Source organism: Erythrolamprus reginae, chromosome 1 (assembly GCF_031021105.1).
Source record: "Erythrolamprus reginae isolate rEryReg1 chromosome 1, rEryReg1.hap1, whole genome shotgun sequence".
NCBI classification, from domain to species: Eukaryota; Metazoa; Chordata; class Lepidosauria; order Squamata; family Dipsadidae; genus Erythrolamprus; species Erythrolamprus reginae.
The window spans coordinates 300158400-300180392 of NC_091950.1; the positions used below are offsets into that span (position 1 = coordinate 300158400).

Below are 21993 nucleotides of genomic sequence, written 5' to 3' on the forward strand. Positions count from 1 at the left end.
CACTATTTTTCTACTTGCATTTTTTATGTGCTTTCGAACTGCTAGGTTGACAGAAGCTGGGACCAGTAATGGGAGGTCATCCCATTACGCGGCACTAGGGATTCGAACCTCTGAACTGCCGACCTTTCGATCAACAAGCTCAGCATCTTAGCCACTGAGCCACCGCATCCTTATCAAGTTGATAGTACCGTCTTCAAATTCAAGATACATCATTCCCTAATGATGTCACACATTATCTTGAAACCAGGTGATCCCAAAAGCCAGTTCCTTTCTTCTCTGGTCACTAGTCATCTTCCACACAGCCATGTTTCTTCCAGTGTTTATTTCTTTATTTCTTTATTTCTTTATTTCTTTATTATTATTATTATTATTATTATTATTATTATTATTATTATTATTATTATTATGTCAATACAACACAACAAACAAGATCACTATGCTGGATTTCGTATTTCATCACCAGTCGGGCGCTTCCCAAGCACCTAGGACTGTGTGATGTAGTGGCGAATTATGTTTGCCGATCCAAGTAAAGCGGCCTTTTGCAATTGACAGATGGAGATTTTGTCAATTCCGATGGTTTTCAAATGTCCGCTGAGATCCTTTGGCACTGCGCCCAGTGTGCCAAGTACCACTGGGATCACTTTCACTGGCTTATGCCAGAGTCGTCATTGTTATTTATCAACACTACTAAACAAAAAACTCCCTCAACACTGTCAGACTTTTTACTAAATCTGCACTTCTATTTCTACTATTTCTCATTGTTGTTATCATCCTTTTCCTCCCTCTTAGGACTGTATGACTGTAACTTGTTGCTTGTATCCTAAGATTTTTTTATTAATATTGTTTCTTCATTGCTTATTTGACCCCTATGACAATCATTAAGTGCTGTACCACATGATTCTTGACAAATGTATCCTTTTCTTTTATGTATGCTGAGAGCATATGCACCAAGACAAATTCTTTGTGTGTCCAATCACACTTGGCCAATAAAATTCTATTCTATTCTATTCTATTAGTAGTTTGCTTCACAAGTTCTTTTCCTGTCCATCCTTCTTTCCCTTCTCTAGTTTTGACCCCGGCTCTTTTTAGGAGTTACTACAAGGTAAAAATCGGAACAGCGGAGTTCTACTATTCCACTTGGGGAGAAAAAAGACAGCACACTTATGCTTATCTGTTTTCATAGCATTCTGAAATACATCTTTATCTTAAGATGTATCTTTATTGGAAGCTGCCCCAACATTTCTCATTGTAGAGTCAAGAAATAATGTTGGGCTTTTTAACTGGGTTTTTGTTGCTGTACTGTTTTGCTGTATTTCTCAGTTTTAGTCATTCATTCCATCATTACCTCAGCAGCTAGTCATTTTCAATTCTTCATTAATATGGGCCTTGTTAATTGCACAATCATTGCTGATTTGCTTCCATCCTCTTTAGTATGATCTCTCTCTCTCTCCCCCTCCAGATTACTTTAATTTGAAAAATATCTAACAATCCAACCCAAGCTGGAACCTGAAATCAGATTATTAGCCCTCAATGTACTATATTCCAGGCAAGAAGCACAACTAGGTATGAGTGCTAAGTCTATATTTTTTTTGCAAGGTTACATTAATAGAGTCTTGCAAGTCTGAAAGTAGTTCTTTTTCCTTTTACTGTCCAGAAAACAAGGGAGGATCCCTTTTGAAATGCTTCCCGCATCTCCTCTCTTTCTGTGAGATACTTTTTGCATGACACTTGTCTAGCCTGCAGCCTGCGGCTTTTCCTCCTATCTCCCAAGGTCCATCCTACATATCATTAGCCCATTTGTGCTGAAGTGCTCCAAAGAGCAAGACGTTTCTATACTATTCACCAGAAAATAATTTGATATTAGAAAGGATTGTAATTTCTCTCCTACCAAGAGGATATTGATGAGATTTTTTTTTGTTATTTGTTTATTGTGGTTATTGTTGTAATTGTCCATTGTATATTTCTGTATTTTTCTTGTTTCGATTTTGTTGTTGTTTTCTGTTTGTTTTGGTTTGTATTTTTTCTTTTCCTTTTTTGTGTATTGCAAATATTGCAAATGTACAAATGTATATACGTTTTTGGTTATACTTTTTAATACAATTCAATAAAAATTACTTGTTAAAAAAAGAGAAACGTTAAGATTTATTTAATTAATTAATTAATTTGTTTCATTTATTTATTTATTTTGTCCAGTACATGTTGGTAGTATACAAAGATATAACAATGTTTATATACATGAACCGCTCTGAGTCTTCGGAGAGGGGCGGCGTACAAATCTAAATAATAATAATAATAATAATAATAATAATAATAATAATAATAATAATAATAAATAATGATGATGATGATGATGATGATGATGATGATGATACTAGGAAGAGAAAAACATTAGGACGGAACGGTAGGCATGCTGGTGTATTTATGCATGTCTCTTATTGACCTTTTAGGAATTCAAGACTGGTGAATAACCAAAGAGTTGCTATGCTCCTGCCAACCTTACCCTTTGATTCTATTGCTATTCTTGCACCTATTACTTTGCTGCACGGATATGCAAGCATAATTGTGGCTAACGGAATGGAAGATCAGATTAGCCTGCCTGTTTTTGACAATCCGTGCTGCTGGTAACCACCTACCATTAATGCTGTTACAAGTGTTCTAAAGATAGATTGCCTTTATCATTATTCTGTTGCAAAATCAAAATGGATAGGCATCATTACTCAAATCATATGTCTTTGGAAGGTCTTTCACACAGGGCAATATTAAAAAGCCAATTTAAATGGAAAGCAATTTTCTCTTTTTCCTATTTTCTGTATTCCCTTAAGTGGCATTGAAGTAAAAGCTTTCCTTGGTGCTATTCTAATTTTCTTTCCCTCCTTTAACCCAACTGTGAAATCATAAAACTTAATGTTCATGCCAATAGTTTATGGAGAAATTTATGATATTATGCATTTATTCCTATATATGATATAATCTCTTGTGTTACAAATAAAACAGGAATATGTGTTCTGTGTGCTATGAATTACTATATTTAGGGGGGGGAAAGGCATTTTTAAAAAAACATTTTGCTTTTAAACCTTCTGGCTCCCCATCAATAATAAGTCTTTTGTTATGGACTTCGAGATCAACCATTATATCTTTTGGATTACTCTGAAAGAAATTCCTGTATGTCAGCCGTCTTTCATCCGTAGCTTTCTTTTGTAAATTTTGATTCCCATCTCTCTTAATAATATATTATTATGCTTTTGGCAGTTACACCATCTTCTTTTGGCCTAATTTTGTGACATTTGCATAAAATTATGCAAATGTTATCATATCGCAGAACTAGAAACAGCTGTTTAACTTCTGTCCGGAAAGACTTTGAAACTTCATTCAAACCCAGGGATTGGTAATAGTTTATTTCACAAAATCATTCATTTTAAATTCATTTTTTTTAGACGCCACTGTATTTTTACTGCCTTTTTAAAAAATTAAGTAAAGTTGAATAAGGTAAACAAATAAAATCAAATGAATTTGAAAGTGCCAATTAAAGATAATAATTATAGCTCAGGGTTGAATTGTGGAGTCCTTGTTGCTCTGTGAACTCCCCCTCCTGCAGCCATTTCATGACCACACTCGGTAACATCAGTATCACCACAGAATTTGAACGTTATATTTTTTATTCAAAAATAATGCAGGTACAAGGACAGGATACAAAACTTTTTTGTGTGTGCAGAATTTAATTGCTTTGCTATATAGTAATAATATTTTGCTGCTCAGGATGTGAAAACTGAAAAAAGAAGTAAACTAAACATAACTTACTAAATTTAAACATAAATAAGTCCAAACTATAACAACTAGCCTCAGAATTGATAATGGAGATCCCGAAGGCTTTGATACAACTTTTTAAAATAATGATAATAAAAAAGCTTTAGACTAGGTTGTCAGCCTTAGTCATATCCAGCATCCCAGCTACCATCAGTTTTGACACACTTTGTCAGTATTTGACAAGCATAATTTAATTCATACAAGGTTCTCTAACTCAGAGACTACCTTGCGGTAGACTTGAAAGCCTGCATCCCATTAACTAGGAGATACTGCAAACTATTGACATCCACTCTGTGTGCAAACTGGTCCTGAGTATTATGTTAATGTTAATACAGCATCAATATGTAGGACAACTTTCTATCTTGTCATCCCTTGGCAAATGTCTCAAAGCAAAGTCTTTTATGCATGAGCATACTTCTATGTCATTTCATAATTTAGATGACTACAGTTTCATTATGTGCAAATTACCCTTAAGTCCATCATTACTTTCTTGGATCATTCTGACTTGGGTACCGTTTTCACAGCGTTTTACAGGAGATATATTTTGCAATGCACAAGCCTTCGCCAGGATTCTTGAGTCCTAAAGGGACATTAAAGTCCCCCCCTTCTTATTTCAATAGCTGAACGTAAGGGAATGCTTTTATACATGGCTTCCAGCTGGCATTTCCATGGAAACAGAGAACTTGATTATCCATTCACTCACATGTGTGTAAATGGGTGAATAGTATTTCTCATCACAGAACGTTTGTGAAAAACTGGAAGGGGGAAGGGGGAAGGAGAATCAAGCCATTTCGTTTTTATGGAGCTTTTTCATTGAATACATATTTCTATAGCAGCTGCATTTAAATTCTTAAACCAATGGCAGAAACAAAGATGTATATTGTATTTCAAAAGGGAAATTGATATACGTATCATTACAACAATGCCAATTTATCCTAACTATTTCTATATCTCTGTTTCTCTCCCCTTCAATATATTCCTAAATCCAGCAATTTATGAGTTACTCTTTCATAAAAATTCTATGACATTATTGGGTTACGAGTACAAGTGCACTAGAGTGCCTTCCGTCCCCTGTCCTATTGCTCTCCTATATCTCCTATTCCTTTCTCCTATTCCTATATCTCTTCTTCTATTCTTTCATTGATATGTTCTATTACTATATCTTCTTTTCTTTTCTTTCATAGATATATTTTACTATGAGTATCTCCTCTATAACCTTCATCATGTATTTTACTCTGTGTGTGTGTGTGTGTGTGTGTGTGTGTGTGTATATATATATATATATATATATATATATATATATATATATATATATACAGTGATCCCTCTATTATCGCGAGGGTTTCGTTCCAAGACCCCTCGCGATAATCGATTTTTCGCGATGTAGGGTTGCGGAAGTAAAAACACCATCTGCGCATGCGTGCCCTTTTTTTCTATGGCCGCGCATGCATAGATGGTGGAGTTTGCGTTCCCCGCCGCCCACGCAAAGGGGAAACCCCGATTCGGCTCCTCGCTGCTGCTGCGCTACCGAGCAGATCAGCTGCTGGGCGGCCGAAGGAACCTTCCCTGGGTCTTCCCCCTCTTGCTGGCGGACGGGCGAGCGGCGGGCATCAGCGAGGAGCCGGGGTTTCCCCTTTGCGTGGGCGGCCGGGAAGACCCAGGTTGGGGGTTCGGGGGGGGGGGGGTGCTGGGAAGCCCCCCAGGCCGGCTGCGACCTTTTAAAACAGCCGCGTCGCTTCCCAGCTGAGTCCTGAAGCCAAACGCGGAAGTTCGCCTTTGGCATTTGGCTTCAGGACTCAGCTGGGAAGCGGCGCGGCTGTTTTAAAAGGTCGCAGCCGGCCTGGGGGGGCTTCCCAGCACCCCCCCCAAACCCGGGTTGGGGGTTTGGGGGGGTGCTGGGAAGCCCCTCAGGCCGGCTGCGACCTTTTAAAACAGCCGCGCCGCTTCCCAGCTGAGTCCTGAAGCCAAACGCAGAAGTTCGCCTTTGGAGTTTGGCTTCAGGACTCAGCTGGGAAGCGGCGCGGCTGTTTTAAAAGGTCGCAGCCAGCCTGGGGGGCTTCCCAGCACCGTTCGGGGGGGTGCTGGGAAGCCTCCCAGGCCGGCTGCGGCCTTTTAAAACAGCCGCACCGCTTCCCAGCTGACGCCCGAACCCAAACGCGGAAGTGGTTTTTTAAAAAATTAATATTTTTTTTAAAATCGCGATATAGCGTTTCGCGAAGATCGAGATAGCGAAACTCGAGAGATCACTGTATATATATATATACACACACACACACATACATACATACATACATACATACATATATATATGATGGTCTTGGTATATTCGGGTTTCTTCCCGTGTAGGATTTGGAAATTTCTGGCGACGTTTCGATGAGGTCCCACTCATCATCTTCAGGCTGCTGTTTCTGTCCTTACTCTAAGGTGAACACTGCGAGACCTAAGCTGCCTTCCTTCTATAAATACTGGTGGGTGGGTGTGGTTTGATGGCTCAACAATTGCCTGCTGTGTAGAAACTTCCTGGTGAGTCAGTGGGGTAACATCTGGGGTCGTTGATGTAGCTGAAGTATGTTGATTAGTTAATGGTTGTTGATTAGGCGTGATATCCTGGGTAGTTGGAGCTTGCAGGCTACTTGATTGTTTTGCAATATGTGTTCTGAGTCTAGTTTCTGTTTTTATGGCTGGGTTACGTTTGAGGGCTGGTTTCCAGATGTCTGGTAGGCGGGAGGTATCATCCCGCTTGTTCATATTTTGGGGATGTTTTTCTATCTCGATGGCTTCCATTATTATTCTTTTGCTGTAGTGTTCTGTTTTGGAAATTAATTTAGTACTGTCAAAATCAATTTCATGTCCTGTAGTTTTGAAATGTTGGAAAAGGGAGGAGGTTTTTTCTTTTTTCCTTAATGCATTCTTATGTTCTGCAACACGTGCATTTACTCTCCTGTTAGTTTGTCCAATATATGTGGCTGGGCAGATTTTACACGGTATTTGATAAACTCCCTGGTTTTCTAGCTGGATATTGCCTTTCAAAAGGCGAAACAGTGTTCGCCTTAGAACAAGGACAGAAACACCAGCCTTAAGATGATGAGTGGGACCTCATCGAAACGTCGCCAGAAATTTCCAAATCCTACACGGGAAGAAACCCGAATATACCAAGACCGTCATACCTGTACCCGTGAAAATCTACGAAAACAAATATATATATATACCCACTAAAACTCTCATTGTGTATTGGACTAAATAAATAAATAAATAAATAAATAAATAAATAAATAAATAAATAAATAAATAAATAAATAAATAAATAAATAAATAAATAAATAAATAAATAAATAAATAAATAAATAAATAAATAAATAAATAAATAAATAAATAAATAAATACTTGGTTTATACCTCAACTGTCCAGCAAAGAATTATATTAAAAGTAGCTTCCCATAAAATATAAAACCACAAACAGATAAATAAATCAAAGGGGAAAAAAAGATTAGCAGTTTAATAAATCTGCAGTTAGGAAATATAAAAATTAAAGAAACAGAGCAAAACAAAAACTCTTATGGTAAGACTGAAATGCCGCTTGTTCCCCTTTTTTGCTGTGTGGTGTAATTTCAAGGTTGCTCACATCTATACTGCTAGCACAAAGTAATGATTCATGTCTCTGTAAGCTGAATATTTGCCATGATTTTTCACAGAAGGAAAAACAGAGTTCCTGTCACTTTCTTGAGAAAACCCTGTAAAAATTCAGAGGTTTTGTCCTTGGTATTGCTGTGAATCCATAATTGTCGTTCAACCCATTCAGCTCCCACCCTCTTGGTAACCTGAGTACTTGAAGCAGGAATATTCCCCAACATTTGGACATTGGAAATGTGTTAGAAGTTGCCAACTTGCTTGAGCTGCAGCTTTGTTGCTGTAGAGCAGTGTTTTTCAACCAGTGTGCCGTGGCACACTAGTGTGCCGCGAGACATGGTCAGGTGTGCCGCGAAGCTCAGAGAAAGAAAACAAGAGAGAGAGAAAGAAAGAGAGAGAAAGAGAGAGAAAGAGAGAGAAAGAGAAAGAAAGAGAGAGAGAAAGAGAACAAGAGAGAAAGCAAGCAAGAGAGAGAAAGAAAGCAAGAGAGAGAGAGAAAGAGAGGGAGGGAAGGTGGGAGAGAGAAAGACATAGAGGGAGATAGGGAGAAAGAATAAAAAAGAGGAAAGAAGGAAGAGAGAAAAAAAGAGGAAGGGAGAGAGAAATAGAGCGAAAGGGAGGAAGAGAGAGAATTCTTTTGTCCAATATTTTTTTAGCCGTCGCCCCCCCCCAATGTGCCCCATGGTTTTGTAAATGTAAAAAATGTGCCACAGCTCAAAAAAGGTTGAAAATCACTGCTGTAGAGAACATTGGAAACAAATATTTGCAAAATACTGTATATCATAGTTCCCTTCAGCCTGAAGATCCTGGAAGAAGGGTTATGGAAGCTCACGATCATATTCTGAGGAGCAGAAATATCTCTCTGGTGGTTACAATGGAGTTAAAAAGTGTGTCGTGGGAGTGGGGGGGAATAAAGTACAATGTGGACATACTGAACTGAAGAAGCTTCTTGGATGAAAAGCGAATTCTCTCCAAGGAAAAACAAAGTCCACTTGCTTTTTGAAAAAGTACAGGTGAAACTCGAAAAATTAGAATATTGTGCAAAAGTTCATTGCAGTAATGCAACTTAAAATGTGAAATCTAATATATGAGAGAGAGTCATTGCATGCAAGGCAAGATAGTTCAAGCCGTGATTTGTCATAATTGTGATGGTTATTGAGTACAGCTCATGAAAACCCCAAATCCACCTTCTCAGAAAATTAGAATTTTGCATGCGATCAATAAAACAAGGATTGTACATGGAACAATATCATACCTCTGAAAAGTATAAGTGTGCATATGTACTCAGTACTTGGTTTGGGCGCCTTTCCCCACTCCAGGGGAAGGATACTGCAAAATCTCCATCCGCATGCCATTCTGGGGCCAGCCAGAGGTGGTATTTGCCAGTTCTCTGAACATTATTATTATTATTATTATTATTATTATTATTATTATTATTTATTAGATTTGTATGCCGCCCCTCTCCGAAGACTCGGGATGGCTCACAACAGTGATAAAACAATATACAATAACAAATATAATATTAAAAGTCTAAATAACAATTTAACATTAAAAGCCTAAAAACCCCATTATTTAAAAAGCATACACACAAACATACCATACATAAAACTACATAGGCAAGGGGAGATGTCTCAGTTTCCCCATGCCTAACAGCAGAGATGGGTTTTAAGAAGTTTACAAAAAGCAAGGAGGGTGGGGGCAATCCTAATCTCTGGGGAGAGCTGGTTCCAGAGGGGCGGGGCTGCCACAGAGAAGGCCCTTTCCCTGGGTCCTGCCAACCGACATTGTTTAGTCGACGGGACCTGGAGAAGGCCAACTCTGTGGGACCTAACCGGCCGCTGGGATTCATGCGGCAGAAGGTGGTCTCACAGATATTCTGGTCTGGTGCCATGAAGGACTTCATAGGTCATAACCAACACTTTGAATTTTGACCGGAAACTGATCAGCAACCAATGCAGACTGCGGAGTGTTGGTGTAACATGGGCATACCTAGGGGAGCCCATGATTGCTCTTGCAGCTGCATTCTGCACGTTCTGAAGTTTCTGAACACTCTTTAAAGGTAGCCCCATGTAGAGAGCGTTACAGTGGTCGAACCTCGAGGTTATGAGGGCATGAGTGACTGTGAGCAGTGACTCTCGGTCCAAGTAGGGCTGCAACTGGTGCACCAGGCGAACCTGGGCAAATGCCTCCCTCGCCACAGCTGAAAGATGTTTCTCTAATGTGAGCTGTGGATTGAGGAGGATGCCCAAGTTGCGGACCCTCTCTGAGGGGGTCAGTAATTCCCCCCCCCGGGTGATGGATGGACAGATAGAATTGTCCTTGGGAGGCAAAACCCACAGCCCCTCCATCTTATCAGGGTGGAGTTTGAGTCTGTTGACACCCATCCAGACCCCAACAGCCTCCAGGCACCGGCACATCACTTCCACTGCTTCGTTGACTGGACATGGGGTGGAGATGTACAGCTGGGTATCATCGGCGTACTGATGATAACTCACCCCATGTCTTTGGATGATCTCACCCAGAGGTTTCATGCAGATGTTAAATAGCAGGGGGAGATGACAGACCCCTGAGGCACCCCACAAGGGGGAGACCTAGAGGTCGACTTCTGACCCCCCACTAACACTGACTGCGACTGACCGGAGAGGTAGGAGGAGAACCACTGAAGAACAGTGCCTCCCACTCCCAACCCTTCCAGCCAGCGCAGAAGGATACCATGGTCAATGGTATCAAAAGCTGCTGAGAGGTCGAGAAGCACCAGGACAGAGGATAAGCCCCTGTCCCGGGCCCAGACTACTCAGACTTCCACTACAGGTTCTCCAGAACCTGTTAGAACCTGCTGGATTTCACCCCTGCTTCAGGCTCCAAATATATTCTGAGATGAGGAACGAGAGACATCCTGAAAAGCCACTGTGACCGAACCATCATAAGGAAGAGACGGTGCTCCAGAAGAAAGAAAGGACTACTTGACAGATTGAGGGCAAAGCTTCGTCTCTGTGTGGAGGATTCTAAATATGAATCTGTGGGTTTTTGTCAATGTGCTGGAGAGAAGAACCTGGCAGAGTAGACAGAGGAGACTTTGTCAATAGCCTTGGCTCCTGCACAGCTCAGCCTGTTCACTCAGTCTCTGCTTTTCACTTCTGCCATCCCAAGAAAATGCAGTGGGTCCTCATCTCCACCCTTCTTACAATCCCTTATGCTCAGCAGGTAAGTAAGCTCCTTAGAAAGATGAAAGAGGGGAGTGGAGAGAGGGACGATTGAGATGGATTAAATAATAAAATTAAAATTGGAGTGCAACTTAGGTCATTGTACTATTATTGTTTTTAAAGTGATAAATACTTGTATATTGATTCTTGTTGAAGGCATGTGTGTGTATTCTTTTTTGGAATGTTATGGATGTGGAGGAGAAAAATAAAAAAAACTTTTTAAAAAAGAACGATGATCTGTTTATTCAAACAAGCCAATTTTACTTTGAAAAAAGGCTAGGGCATAATAATCAATTGGCCCTACTTGTTTGCATTAGTTGTCTGTATGAACTTTTTAGATTTCTTGATGGAAATCCTTTTCTCCAAAGCTTTCAATAAGTCGATAAAATACAGTATATGTCTTTATGATTATAAATAACCATACAATATAAGCTGTTTAGGATCTTCTTGCAGTTTCATAGTATGAACTAGTTATGTTCTAAAGGTACAGAATGTTATGTAGCTCCTATCCCTTGAATTACATTTATTCCTCTTTCCACAAACACTAAGAATTATCCAAATTTATCAGAAACAGGCTTTATAAAACAGTTAACTCTCTCGCTTTTTAAAACTATGTATTTACAGAAGAGGCATTTTGCTTAACATCTTTCCCTCATGAGATTTCTACAAAGTGCTTCTATTTTAATTTCTGCCCTGTGAAGTTAATTGAGAAAGCTTAAATGTTAATTCTGTATAATGTGAACACAAAAAGACCAAATTAGGAATATATTGTAGAACATTCGAATTATTAAAAAAGGCAGTTTACTACCATAAGGCATAAAATGGGGATATCTAAACATTTTAAGGTGATCTGATCTGTCGATCCATTAAGCATATGGATTATTAAGGGATAATTTTTATATATTCGTCTAAACTCAAGTTGTTTATCTGTTTTACGGTGAAAATGTGCTTCCTAAATCATGCTATAATTTAATTAACATAAATTAAGCTATTCTTTTACATGGATACAGTGCAATAGGATTATATCATGTGATATTAATTGCAAATTGGCTCTTTTGTTATCTTAATAGAATGAAAGTCTTACTTAAATTGGTGTGAATGTTTCATAATGACTCAAGTTCCTTTCATTTCAAAGTGTAGGACATAGATAATCCAGATCCAATTTAGAGTCTAGAGTAGGAGGGATTAAAGGTTTACCTGAATTTACCGATTGCATATTCAGCAGATAACAGATCCAGGCTGCAAAAATCTGGATAAGGTTGTATTTTGCATGTTGCTTTTCTGCCATCTGGTGTTTCTCTGGATTTTTGCAGCTCAGACCTGATAGCCTATTTTATTGTATATTATTGCTTTTTAATTTTATTTATAATTGTTTGCTCAACTCCTGTTAGTTTTTTTAAAAATTCTGGAAAGGCCTTTTGAATTACATAGACTTCTAGTTGATTAATTAAACCAGAATTAGAGCTGAAAGAAGCATTGCAATAATGTATGGAATTACATACAAATGAAGAAATAAAAAGGAAACAATGATTTTAGATATGCCTGGTTCTCAAAAATTCAGCTTGCACGAAATGTGCCAGTCCATTATGCCTCCAAGTTAGGGGAGAACAATGAGACCCTCAAAACAGTAAAGGAATTCATCTTCCCAAGTAACAACTTCAGCTTCCTGAATGATGCCAAATGGCTTTATTAAAATTATAACTTTTAACAATAAAATTATAAATATCATTAAAATTAGAGGCATGAATATTTTCGTGAGCAGAAAATATGATTCCTGACTACCTCAAGGGAGGAAAAATGCCACAATTGAAAAAGGAAGTTAGCTTTTGGTTTATTTCAATTTAAGAACAACATCTAGCACTCTGTGATAATTTGAGATTGCAATTCACAGAATTCCCAACTGGAGTCCTGGTTGGAGAATGCTGTTACCAAGGATATTACCTTGAATAAGTGGATTCAGTCACTGCATCATGTTGTGCTTTGTGGAATAAACTCCAGATGGGTTGGTTTACAAATAAACCAAACTATATTGTTTTATTAATTACAATGATTGCATGCATCCAACATGCTAAGCCAAATTATAGTATGGGTTGGAGCGCTATATGAACCTACTCTAAATGAAAAGTAATATGGGAAGTCTCTGTAGGAAAGGAAATGTTCTTTCTTATAGAATATCTTAATTTGGTACTTTTTTTTGTCCTACTACTCCAATCATCTTTGCTTAGTTTACCCATTGGCTGTACTGATTGGGCATGATAGGTGTCATCGTTATCAGCCATTCAGTTATGTCTGACTCATGGCCACTCTACGGATCAGTACTCTCCATGTCCCTCTGTCTCACACCAACTTCTTCAGATGCACCATTGTCATCCTTTATGGCAGTGATAGTGAACCTTTTTAGACTCGGGTGTCAAAAGGGTGCATGTGCGTGCCCACACCCATAATGCAATGCTCCCCCTGTGCATGCACACAACCCCCTTGCTGCCCTTGCGCATGCACAAACCCAGTAATGGGCAGCCAAAATTTTTACTGCCACACTATGGGTGTGGTTTATCTCAAGAGTGTGGCTTGATGGTCATGTGACTGGGTAGGAGGTTTGCCGGCCATGTGACCAGTGGGAGTGGCTTCAATGATCCCTTCCTCGTGCAAGCACACAGGCCTCACTGAAGCCCCCAGACTTCTGGTAGCCTCCTGAAACCTGGGGAGAACGAAAAACAGCCAAACGGGCCAACCAGAACTTCTGGTTATGCCCTTGGGCTGTTTTTTGCTGTCCTTATGCTTTACCCTGGGTAGAACAAAAATGGCAGAAAAGAAGGTCGAATACTGACATAGGGCAACACCTCGCATGCCGTCAGATATGCTCCGTGTGCCATCTATGGCACACATGCCATCACTGCTTTATGGTATCCAGCCACTGGTTACTAGAGTAGGCCCTTCTCCTTTTTCTGCTGATGACTCCCAACATGATTGACTTTTTGGGGGAGTCATCTCTCATGACACAACCAAAGTATGACCAAAGCTTCTGCTTAGCAAATTTTGCTTCAAGTGACATTTTTAAGGAAGGTTTGGTGTAGGACTTAGTCCTTTTTGTAGTACATGATAATAGTACATGCATGTACATCCTTTTCGTAGTACATGCATAACAGTCGCCTCGGCATCACAGTTCAATGGCATCCAGCCTTCTCCCATCTGCCTTTTTCGGAGACCAGGTTTTGCACCCATAAGTAGCAATTGGAAAAAAATTATTGTGTTAATTAATCATCCAGTCAACGAAGCGGTGGAAGTGATGTGCCGGTGCCTGGAGGCTGTTGGGGCCTGGATGGGCGTCAACAGACTCAAACTCAACCCGGATAAGACAGAGTGGCTGTGGGTTTTGCCTCCCAAGGACAATCCCACCTGTCCGTCCATTACCCTGGGGGGGGGGAATTATTGACCTCCTCAGAGAGGGTCTGCAACTTGGGCGTCCTCCTCGATCCACAGCTCACATTAGAAAACCATCTCTCAGCTGTGGCGAGGGGGGCGTTTGCCCAGGTTCGCCTGGTGCACCAGTTGCGGCCCTATCTGGACCGGGACTCATTGCTCACAGTCACTCATGCCCTCATCACCTCGAGGTTCGACTACTGTAATGCTCTCTACATGGGGCTACCTTTGAAAAGTGTTCGGAAATTTCAGATCGTGCAAAATGCAGCTGCGAGAGCAGTCATGGGCTTACCTAGGTATGCCCATGTTTCACCATCACTCCGCAGTCTGCATTGGCTGCCGATCAATTTCCGGTCACAATTCAAAGTATTGGTTATGACCTTTAAAGCCCTTCATGGCATTGGACCAGAATATCTCCGAGACCGCCTCCTGCCGCACAAATCCCAGTGACCGATTAGGTCCCACAGAGTGGGCCTTCTCCGTGTCCCGTCAACTAAACAATGTCGGTTGGCGGGCCCCAGGAGAAGAGCCTTCTCTGTGGCGGCACCGGCTCTCTGGAACCAACTCCCCCTGGAGATTAGAACTGCTCCTACTCTTCCTGCCTTCCGTAAACTCCTTAAAACCCACCTTTGCCGTCAGGCATGGGGGAATTGAAACATCTCCCCCTGGGCATGTTTAATTTATACATGGTATGCTTGTGTGTGTGTCTGTTAGTATATGCGGTTTTTTAAATCTTTAAATATTTTAATTAATTGGATTATTTATGATTTGTTGCACTTGTTGTGAGCCACCCCGAGTCTTCGGAGAGGGGCGGCATAAAAATCCAAATAATAAATAAATAAATAAATAAATCCAAGTGCTATATGCCTTCTGATCTCAGGGCTGCAGTCATCACTTTGGTTGATTTTAGAACCCAGGAAGATGAATTCCTTTAATGTTTTGACAGTCTCATTGTTCTCTCGAGTTCTCATTCTCTTTGTTTTCTGGATTTAAGGTGCAATACAAATTTTGGGGTGATAGAAATTGTAGTTAAATCCATCTGTACAAACAAATCTATCTGAAAGGAGGACACATTTTCTTGTTTGTATTTTCCATGTGGATTGATAGTAAACCTGGATGAAAACCTTGTGCTGCATCAACATCCTCCTCCGTGAACTGCCCTGGTCCATATAGGTATTGTTGTGGCTCGCCAGCAGCTCATGCAGCTGGTCGTTGATCCCACCCAAGGCCGATGTGATGCTACACAAGTGGCCTGTGCAGCTGGCACTCAAGTCGGACAGTGAGGAAGCTGGCGAGGATTTGTTGCCAGAGGCAGAGAGTTAGCCATGGCCTTCAGAGCCTCCAATACCTCACATCAGTGATGAGGAAGAGGAGGAGCCTCTTCTTAATGCATCGGCACGCAGAGCAGCCAAAAGGCAGGAATGGTTCCCTCAAAAGGGAGTAAGGCTTAGGGCTAATTAGCCACTCCCCTAGCCTACTTAAAGGATGACAACGGCAAAAACTCTGCAGGAAATGTTTGTTCGTTCAAGTGCCTTCGTGTTCTGAAAACATCTGCTCAGCTTATCTGTTTTGGCTTTCTTCCTGTGGACTGCTTCTAGGCATTTTGCCAACCCTTGAAAGCTTCTTGAGATATCCAGGATTAATTGCTTAGATTTAATTTACGACTTTATGGACTTATGCTAGCTGTTAATGCTGTATAATTAACAGCTGTTTTTTTTCAAGAAAAGACTACTTTAACTTGTGTTTGTGCGTGTCAACTACTAAACCAGTTTATTAGTACAGTAATACCTCGTCTTACAAACCTAATTGGTTCCCGGGGGAGGTTCGTAAGACGAAAAGTTCATAAGACGAAACATTGTTTCCCATAGGAAACAATGTAAAATCAATTAATCCATGCAACGAAAAAAAATATGCAAAAAACACCGCCGCCCAGCTGTCACCTTTTGAAACAGCCGGGGGGCTTCAAGCGTCCTCCTGAACCCGAACGCCAAACCCGAACTTCCGGGTTCAGCATTCAGGAGGCCACCAAGAAGCCCCCCGGCTGTTTTAAAAGGTGACAGCCGGGCGGCGGGGCTTCTCGGCGGGCCTCCCGAACGCCGAACCCAGAAGTTTGGGTTTGGCGTTTGGGTTCAGGAGGACGCTGAGAAGCCCCCCGGCTGTTTAAAAAAGCAACAGACGGGCGCCGGTGGATTCGTAAGAAGGAAAAAGTTCGTAAGAAGAGGCAAAAAATTTCTGAACCCTGGGTTCGTATCTCGGGTTGTTCGTAAGACGAGGAGTTCGTATCATGAGGTACCACTGTAGTTGTTAATTATTAAGCATAGGTTTGAACAAACTATGTGTGTGCTACATTCTTTCTGGATCATAACTGGAGCAGAACAGGTGTTCTCTCAAGGCCGGTCTAGTTATTTTGGCCACTTACAATGATTGGTAGAAAAAAATATAATAATGAATCCATTTCCTGAGTCACCTGTTTTATGATAATGTGTGGCTTGAGTGATATGGAGTGTTTGCATCCATCCAGCAACATCCACAGCCAGTGCAACACCAGACAAAGTCTCCTTCCATCTGGATTATTAATGTATGTATTGATGAATCAAGCACACTTGACTCTTTGAACCTTAAGCAGAGCTGAACAGAGCACACAGATATGCAAGTCCCGTTAAAACCGTTTTCACTATGCCTACATGTAGTCATGCTTAGACCACGATGTGATAAGAGACATCAATTTGCCTTAACGTTCCTGGTAAGGGGTGGTTATTATTTGGTTGGTAGCCTTGTGCCTTAGAAACATAAGCAGAAATGTCTTTTTCTGTGGCAAGGCTAATGTTTGCCCTTCTCTGGCTAGGGAAGATTGACGATAGACCTATTGTTCTCTTGCCTTGGTCCGGGCTCATGAGATCAGGCTGTAGGAAAACACATTAGGCATTATTATTAGGACTCCTAATATAGTTGTTATATAGGACTCCTAGTATACTTATGTGTGTTATACTACTTTGTGTTTTAGGCATCTTTGTGGTGGAAGCGTAATTGTACAGATTGTAGTGTGTCCCATCCTCTTGTAATAATGCAGTTTTAATATTCAGGATTTTGTGGCACTTGAAAGAAAGTTGTAATATTTCATTGCAAGCTTTCCAGCTCTCAGATGAGTCCACCTGTATGAAAGCTTTCTTTCAGGGCATCAGGCCAGAGGCAGCAGCAAGGAAACCGTGGAGAAAGCACGGCAAACAGTGAACTGCATCAGCGCCAAGAGTTATGTCACTGGCCCTGCAGATGCCCACCTGTGCCAAGCTGCAGTCCTGGGGTGAGCCTGTTGAGAGATGGCTGCGGATGTTGTTGGATGTGTGCCAAACAAGCCAACACCACCTGTAATGAAGCAGAGGTCTGTGACCATCACAAGGGACTCTACTGTGATTACTCTGCAGATAAGCCTAGGTATGAAAGAGGAATATGTGCATGTAAGTCTTCACAGTTTTCTTTTCTATTTCGTATAAAGGGACAGCAGGGCTGCAAAGAAAGGACACTCCCAACTGACTCATGTTCTGTACCCTGCTATTCTTTTCTTCCAAAACAGAGACAAGTGAGCGTACTCTGGAAAGACTGACTTGCATCACTCTGAAATAACAGAAGAACGTTTTCTTTAGCTATTAATTAGACTGAGAATTAAACCAGTGAATTTCTGATTCAGAACTTTCTTAATTGTTAGAACTCTAATTCAACTAGAGAGCTTTCCGAAGCTAATCAAACAGATCTCTCCTTTAAATAGGATTTTTAGGATTAGAAAGCTGATAATGGAGATATTACCACCACTAGATATTTTTTTAACCTATGAAAATTACCGAAGAACAGCCAAAAATACAAAATATCAAGCAAGAATGCTTCAAAACTTAACAAGCCCATGTGTGTTTTTATGCACATGCAGTTTTTTGAATAGTGTGAAACATCAGTACTAATTACTGTTTAATTATTTATTAAATTTATATGTCTTTATCTCCTTGATAGGCAACTTCATACATGTCACCTGCAATATTTATATTTAACTGATTTTTCTGACATGTATTCATTCTGTTTTGCTCTTTCAAGATATGATGGCTGTTGGCTGTGAGCTGAGTGGTATGTACTATACCAATGGCCAATCCTTCCAGCCTTCTCCTCTTTTTTCGTGCCTGTGTGTGAATGGTGCAATTGGATGCACACCGGTCTTTATCCCGAAGCCAGCATCAAATGACTGTGAATTGCTGAAGGACAAAAAGAAAGTTGCACGTGCCAAATGTGCTTCAGAGCATTTGGAAGAACAGCGATCAAGACATTATCGAATAATGTCAGGTATGCAAGATTGGACCAATGAAATATTATAGGCGCTAAAAAAAAAAGAAGAACAGAAGTTGTGTTGCTTTATTAAGGAAAAGCCAATAAGTATTTTTATTTGTTAAATTTAGTTGCCACATATCTCTCTATAGGGCTCTTTTTAAAAACAAAACAAAACCCCAAACAATAAGATTTGAGAACAGGGCTAGCCACTCCACATTTGCCAGATACCTAAGAATATTCTACTTCGCTGATAAATTAAAATTCATTCCAAATTCATTCCATGGCTGTTAAAGTTTCAGCATATTCTAGCATTATCATGAGATCTTGCACAATTTCGGCAATCTAATGTATCAAACTCAGGGCCAGAAAAGCTGATGTCTGTTTTGAGCTTGTTGGGAAACTCCATTTTTTAATTTGGGGTTCAAGGATACCACTTGCCCTGATGTAAAAAAGATGTTGCAACTCTATAAAGAATGCAGGGAAGAGCAACAAATATGATAAGATCACTGGAAGTTGAACACACTAAGTTTTTAAGAAGAGATTGGATAACCATTTGTCCGAGTTTCCTGACTAAGCACGGGATTGGACTAGAAGACCTCCAAGGTCTATTCCAACTCTGTTATTCTATTTCTAATACAACCCTTTTCTCATACCTTAGAATAAAAAAGCAATTGTGGAAATGCTTCATATTCTAAAAAAATCCATATTGTTCAAATAGCTTACCATTCTTATGCTATAAATGCATGGTGTGCACACAATATTATAAATAATTCTTTGTTTATTTTGCCAGATGCAAAGCTTTATTGGAATATCCTCTATCTGTCTTGCTTTTCTCATTTACTGTCCTAGTTAACAAGTCCCCATAGTAAAGGCAATGGAATTATTTTATATATAATAAATCTAAATATACTCTCTGTTAAAATATACAGCTTTGTAACCTTGCTTTATTTATTTCAGATCTGTGCCAGGTTTTTACTTTGCTTCCTGCTCTGAGATTTTAAGCTGCTGTTTACTTCCCAGGTATCCTGGCTCTTCTGCTTTATCCTTTGAGCTATGCACTTTTTGTGTCGGGTCAGTCCTCCTCTGAAACTCCATCAGGATTTGCTAATGGAGACTTTGAAAAACAGTCTAACACGGAGAACTATTAGGGCTTCAAATTTGTAAGGCCATTCATCTTGAAGAAAATCAAATTCTTATAGAATTAAATTCAAGAGTAAGACAGAAACATAACATGTTCCAAGTTTCAGGTGACTGTGGTATGTCATAAAATTTGAAGAGGCAGACGTCCATTGGCCAATTCTGTAAAAACCTTAATATCATGAACTTAAATAAAATGATTTAATTTTTTTTTATTTTATCTTATCTGGTTTAATCACTGAGCCCTGATTGGAAGTATCATTCAATAGTTTTAGCCTTTAGATTAAAATGTTAAAAAAGTAATACATTCCTGCCTTTTAGCTTTCAGAAATGTTCCTCTTGTTTTGAAAAAGAAATGCCTGATTCAAACATCTCCGTGGACCCCTTGCTCCCGAACTTGTGGCATTGGCATCTCTGACAGGGTGACCAACGGAAACAGTAAATGCGAAATGAAAAAGGAAAAGAGACTGTGTTATATTCAACCCTGCCAAGCAAATTTTACAAAGATTCTGAAGGTAAATTGTGATGCCCAAACTGCCTCCTTACTCAGAGAGCAAATGCTTAATAAATGTGTATTTAAAAAGAAAGACAGTACATGGATGATTGCGCAGCTATCAATTTGCCCTTCAGTTGAGCTATTGTAGGGTTGATGAACAGAGGTCAGGATTAATAGCTCATTCATTATAATTCTAAGGGCCTTTTCCTACATTGCTTTTATATTTAAGGATTTGTTGCCTTGTCTCTTTGTTTTAGTGATTGCCGATAAGAGTTAGTAGACATTTTACATCAGTTGCATGAGTTCTTGTGCTGGCAGCCCATCCTGCTCAAACAGAGCTGGGAGGAACTTTAGCCATTATTAATTTCTAACTCAGATTATCTTGAAATCCTCCCCGCCTCCAAACACACACATTATAAATTTACTTGACCGAATTATGCAAGGACATTTAAAAAGCTGCCCTGAATTTTACTAAGTATGTAACATGCATTTTGACCATAATCTGAACTGTATTCTGTGTTTATTTTTGAGATTCCAAAAGGAAAAACATGTCGGCCGACATTTCAGCTTGCTAAAGCTGAGAAACTAGTCTTCTCTGGATGCACAAGTAGACAAATATACAAACCTGTGTTTTGTGGTATCTGCCTGGATAAGAGATGCTGCATACCCAATAAGTCTGTCATGATTACAGTACAGTTTGATTGCCCTGAAGAAGCACCCATCAAATGGAAGATGATGTGGATTACATCTTGTGTTTGTCAGAAGATATGCAACGAACCAGGAGACTTGTTTTCTGAACTCAGGCTTTCATAAGAAACGTATGGGCAGAAAGTACCTTCTCCTTTTTTTGTGGCCATGTCCGTACTGAATGCCATTCACTACCCAGTATATAAAATATTAACCAAAATGATGGTTTTTAAATACTTTTGAATGCCTTGAAACTGTAGGAATAACAAGGAAGTGTATTAAAAAAGAACTTATTAGCATGATTACAATCACTCCAAGCAAGAAGCAAAATAACTAGGACTAATTTTCTGATTTCAACTAGTGTGTAGTTGAATTCAAAATAATTCCTGAATGTAATAAAACAGATTTACTTCAAAGTGGCTATATGCTTGAGAAAAACGTCTCCATGCATATTTTTTATGCTTCTCATTACAACTTTAAAAAATGCATGTTTCTGGAATAGGTAGGTATCTTTTTCAAAGTGTCTGTGCATCATAACTAGAGGTAGGTTCCTACTTACCTCGCTGCTGGTTTGCTTCCTCCCACACTGTGTGGGCGTGCCTTACGCACATGCGCAGTAGCAAAAACGGTGAAAAATAATAGCCAAAAACAAGATGGCGACTGCATGCCCAGTGCCAGAAACTCGGCTTCTCTGCAAGCTCAGAGGGGAAAAAAAGATGGTGGTGCCCAATGACCGGCACAAACCGAACCAGGTTGGTGACACACAAGCGGTCACTACCGGTTCGCCTGAATCAGTCCAAATGAGAGAAACCCACCTCTGATCATAACATGATTCAAAATGTCCACCTTTCATAACTCGACATGGCTATATAATTTACTTAGTATTTAGCAGCAGCTCAGTATCAGTAAACAGCACAGCAAAACTAGTTATAGAAATAGAATTTCATTTTTCCATTCAATCTGAATATATGCTCTATTACTGCTGCTTTTGTTACACTTTCTACTCGAACATCAATAGAAACAGGAAGGATCCCGGTCTGCATGAGATTATCACAATGTTTCACTTTCAAGAATAATATAGAAAAATGCATTGTATTTGAAGTCAGACTTCTGAAATACTGCATTGCACTTGGTTCTGAATCAGAGTAACAGGCAGTGAAACTAGCAGTATGCAGGCCTAAACCACAGTTAAACTGTAGCTGACAGAATCTGAAACAAGGAACTGGGTTTTAGACTAGACAACTTAATTCATATTGAGATTTCTGTCTGCATTACAGCTCATAGGGGAATCAATATTGCCATCAACTATTGC

General features: G+C 39.9%; 1 protein-coding gene across 1 annotated transcript; it reads left to right on the plus strand.

Annotated features, from left to right (window-relative positions):
- Nucleotides 1-10463: 10463 nt before the first annotated feature.
- On the plus strand, nt 10464-20860 carry CCN6 (cellular communication network factor 6). Its single transcript, XM_070765243.1, has 7 exons — nt 10464-10634; nt 12195-12282; nt 15227-15332; nt 17228-17508; nt 18134-18376; nt 19820-20013; nt 20526-20860. Exons 1-7 carry the CDS (start codon nt 10464-10466, stop codon nt 20805-20807), a joined length of 1365 nt encoding a protein of 454 aa, XP_070621344.1. The 3' UTR covers nt 20808-20860.
- The last annotated feature ends 1133 nt before the right edge of the window (nt 20861-21993 follow it).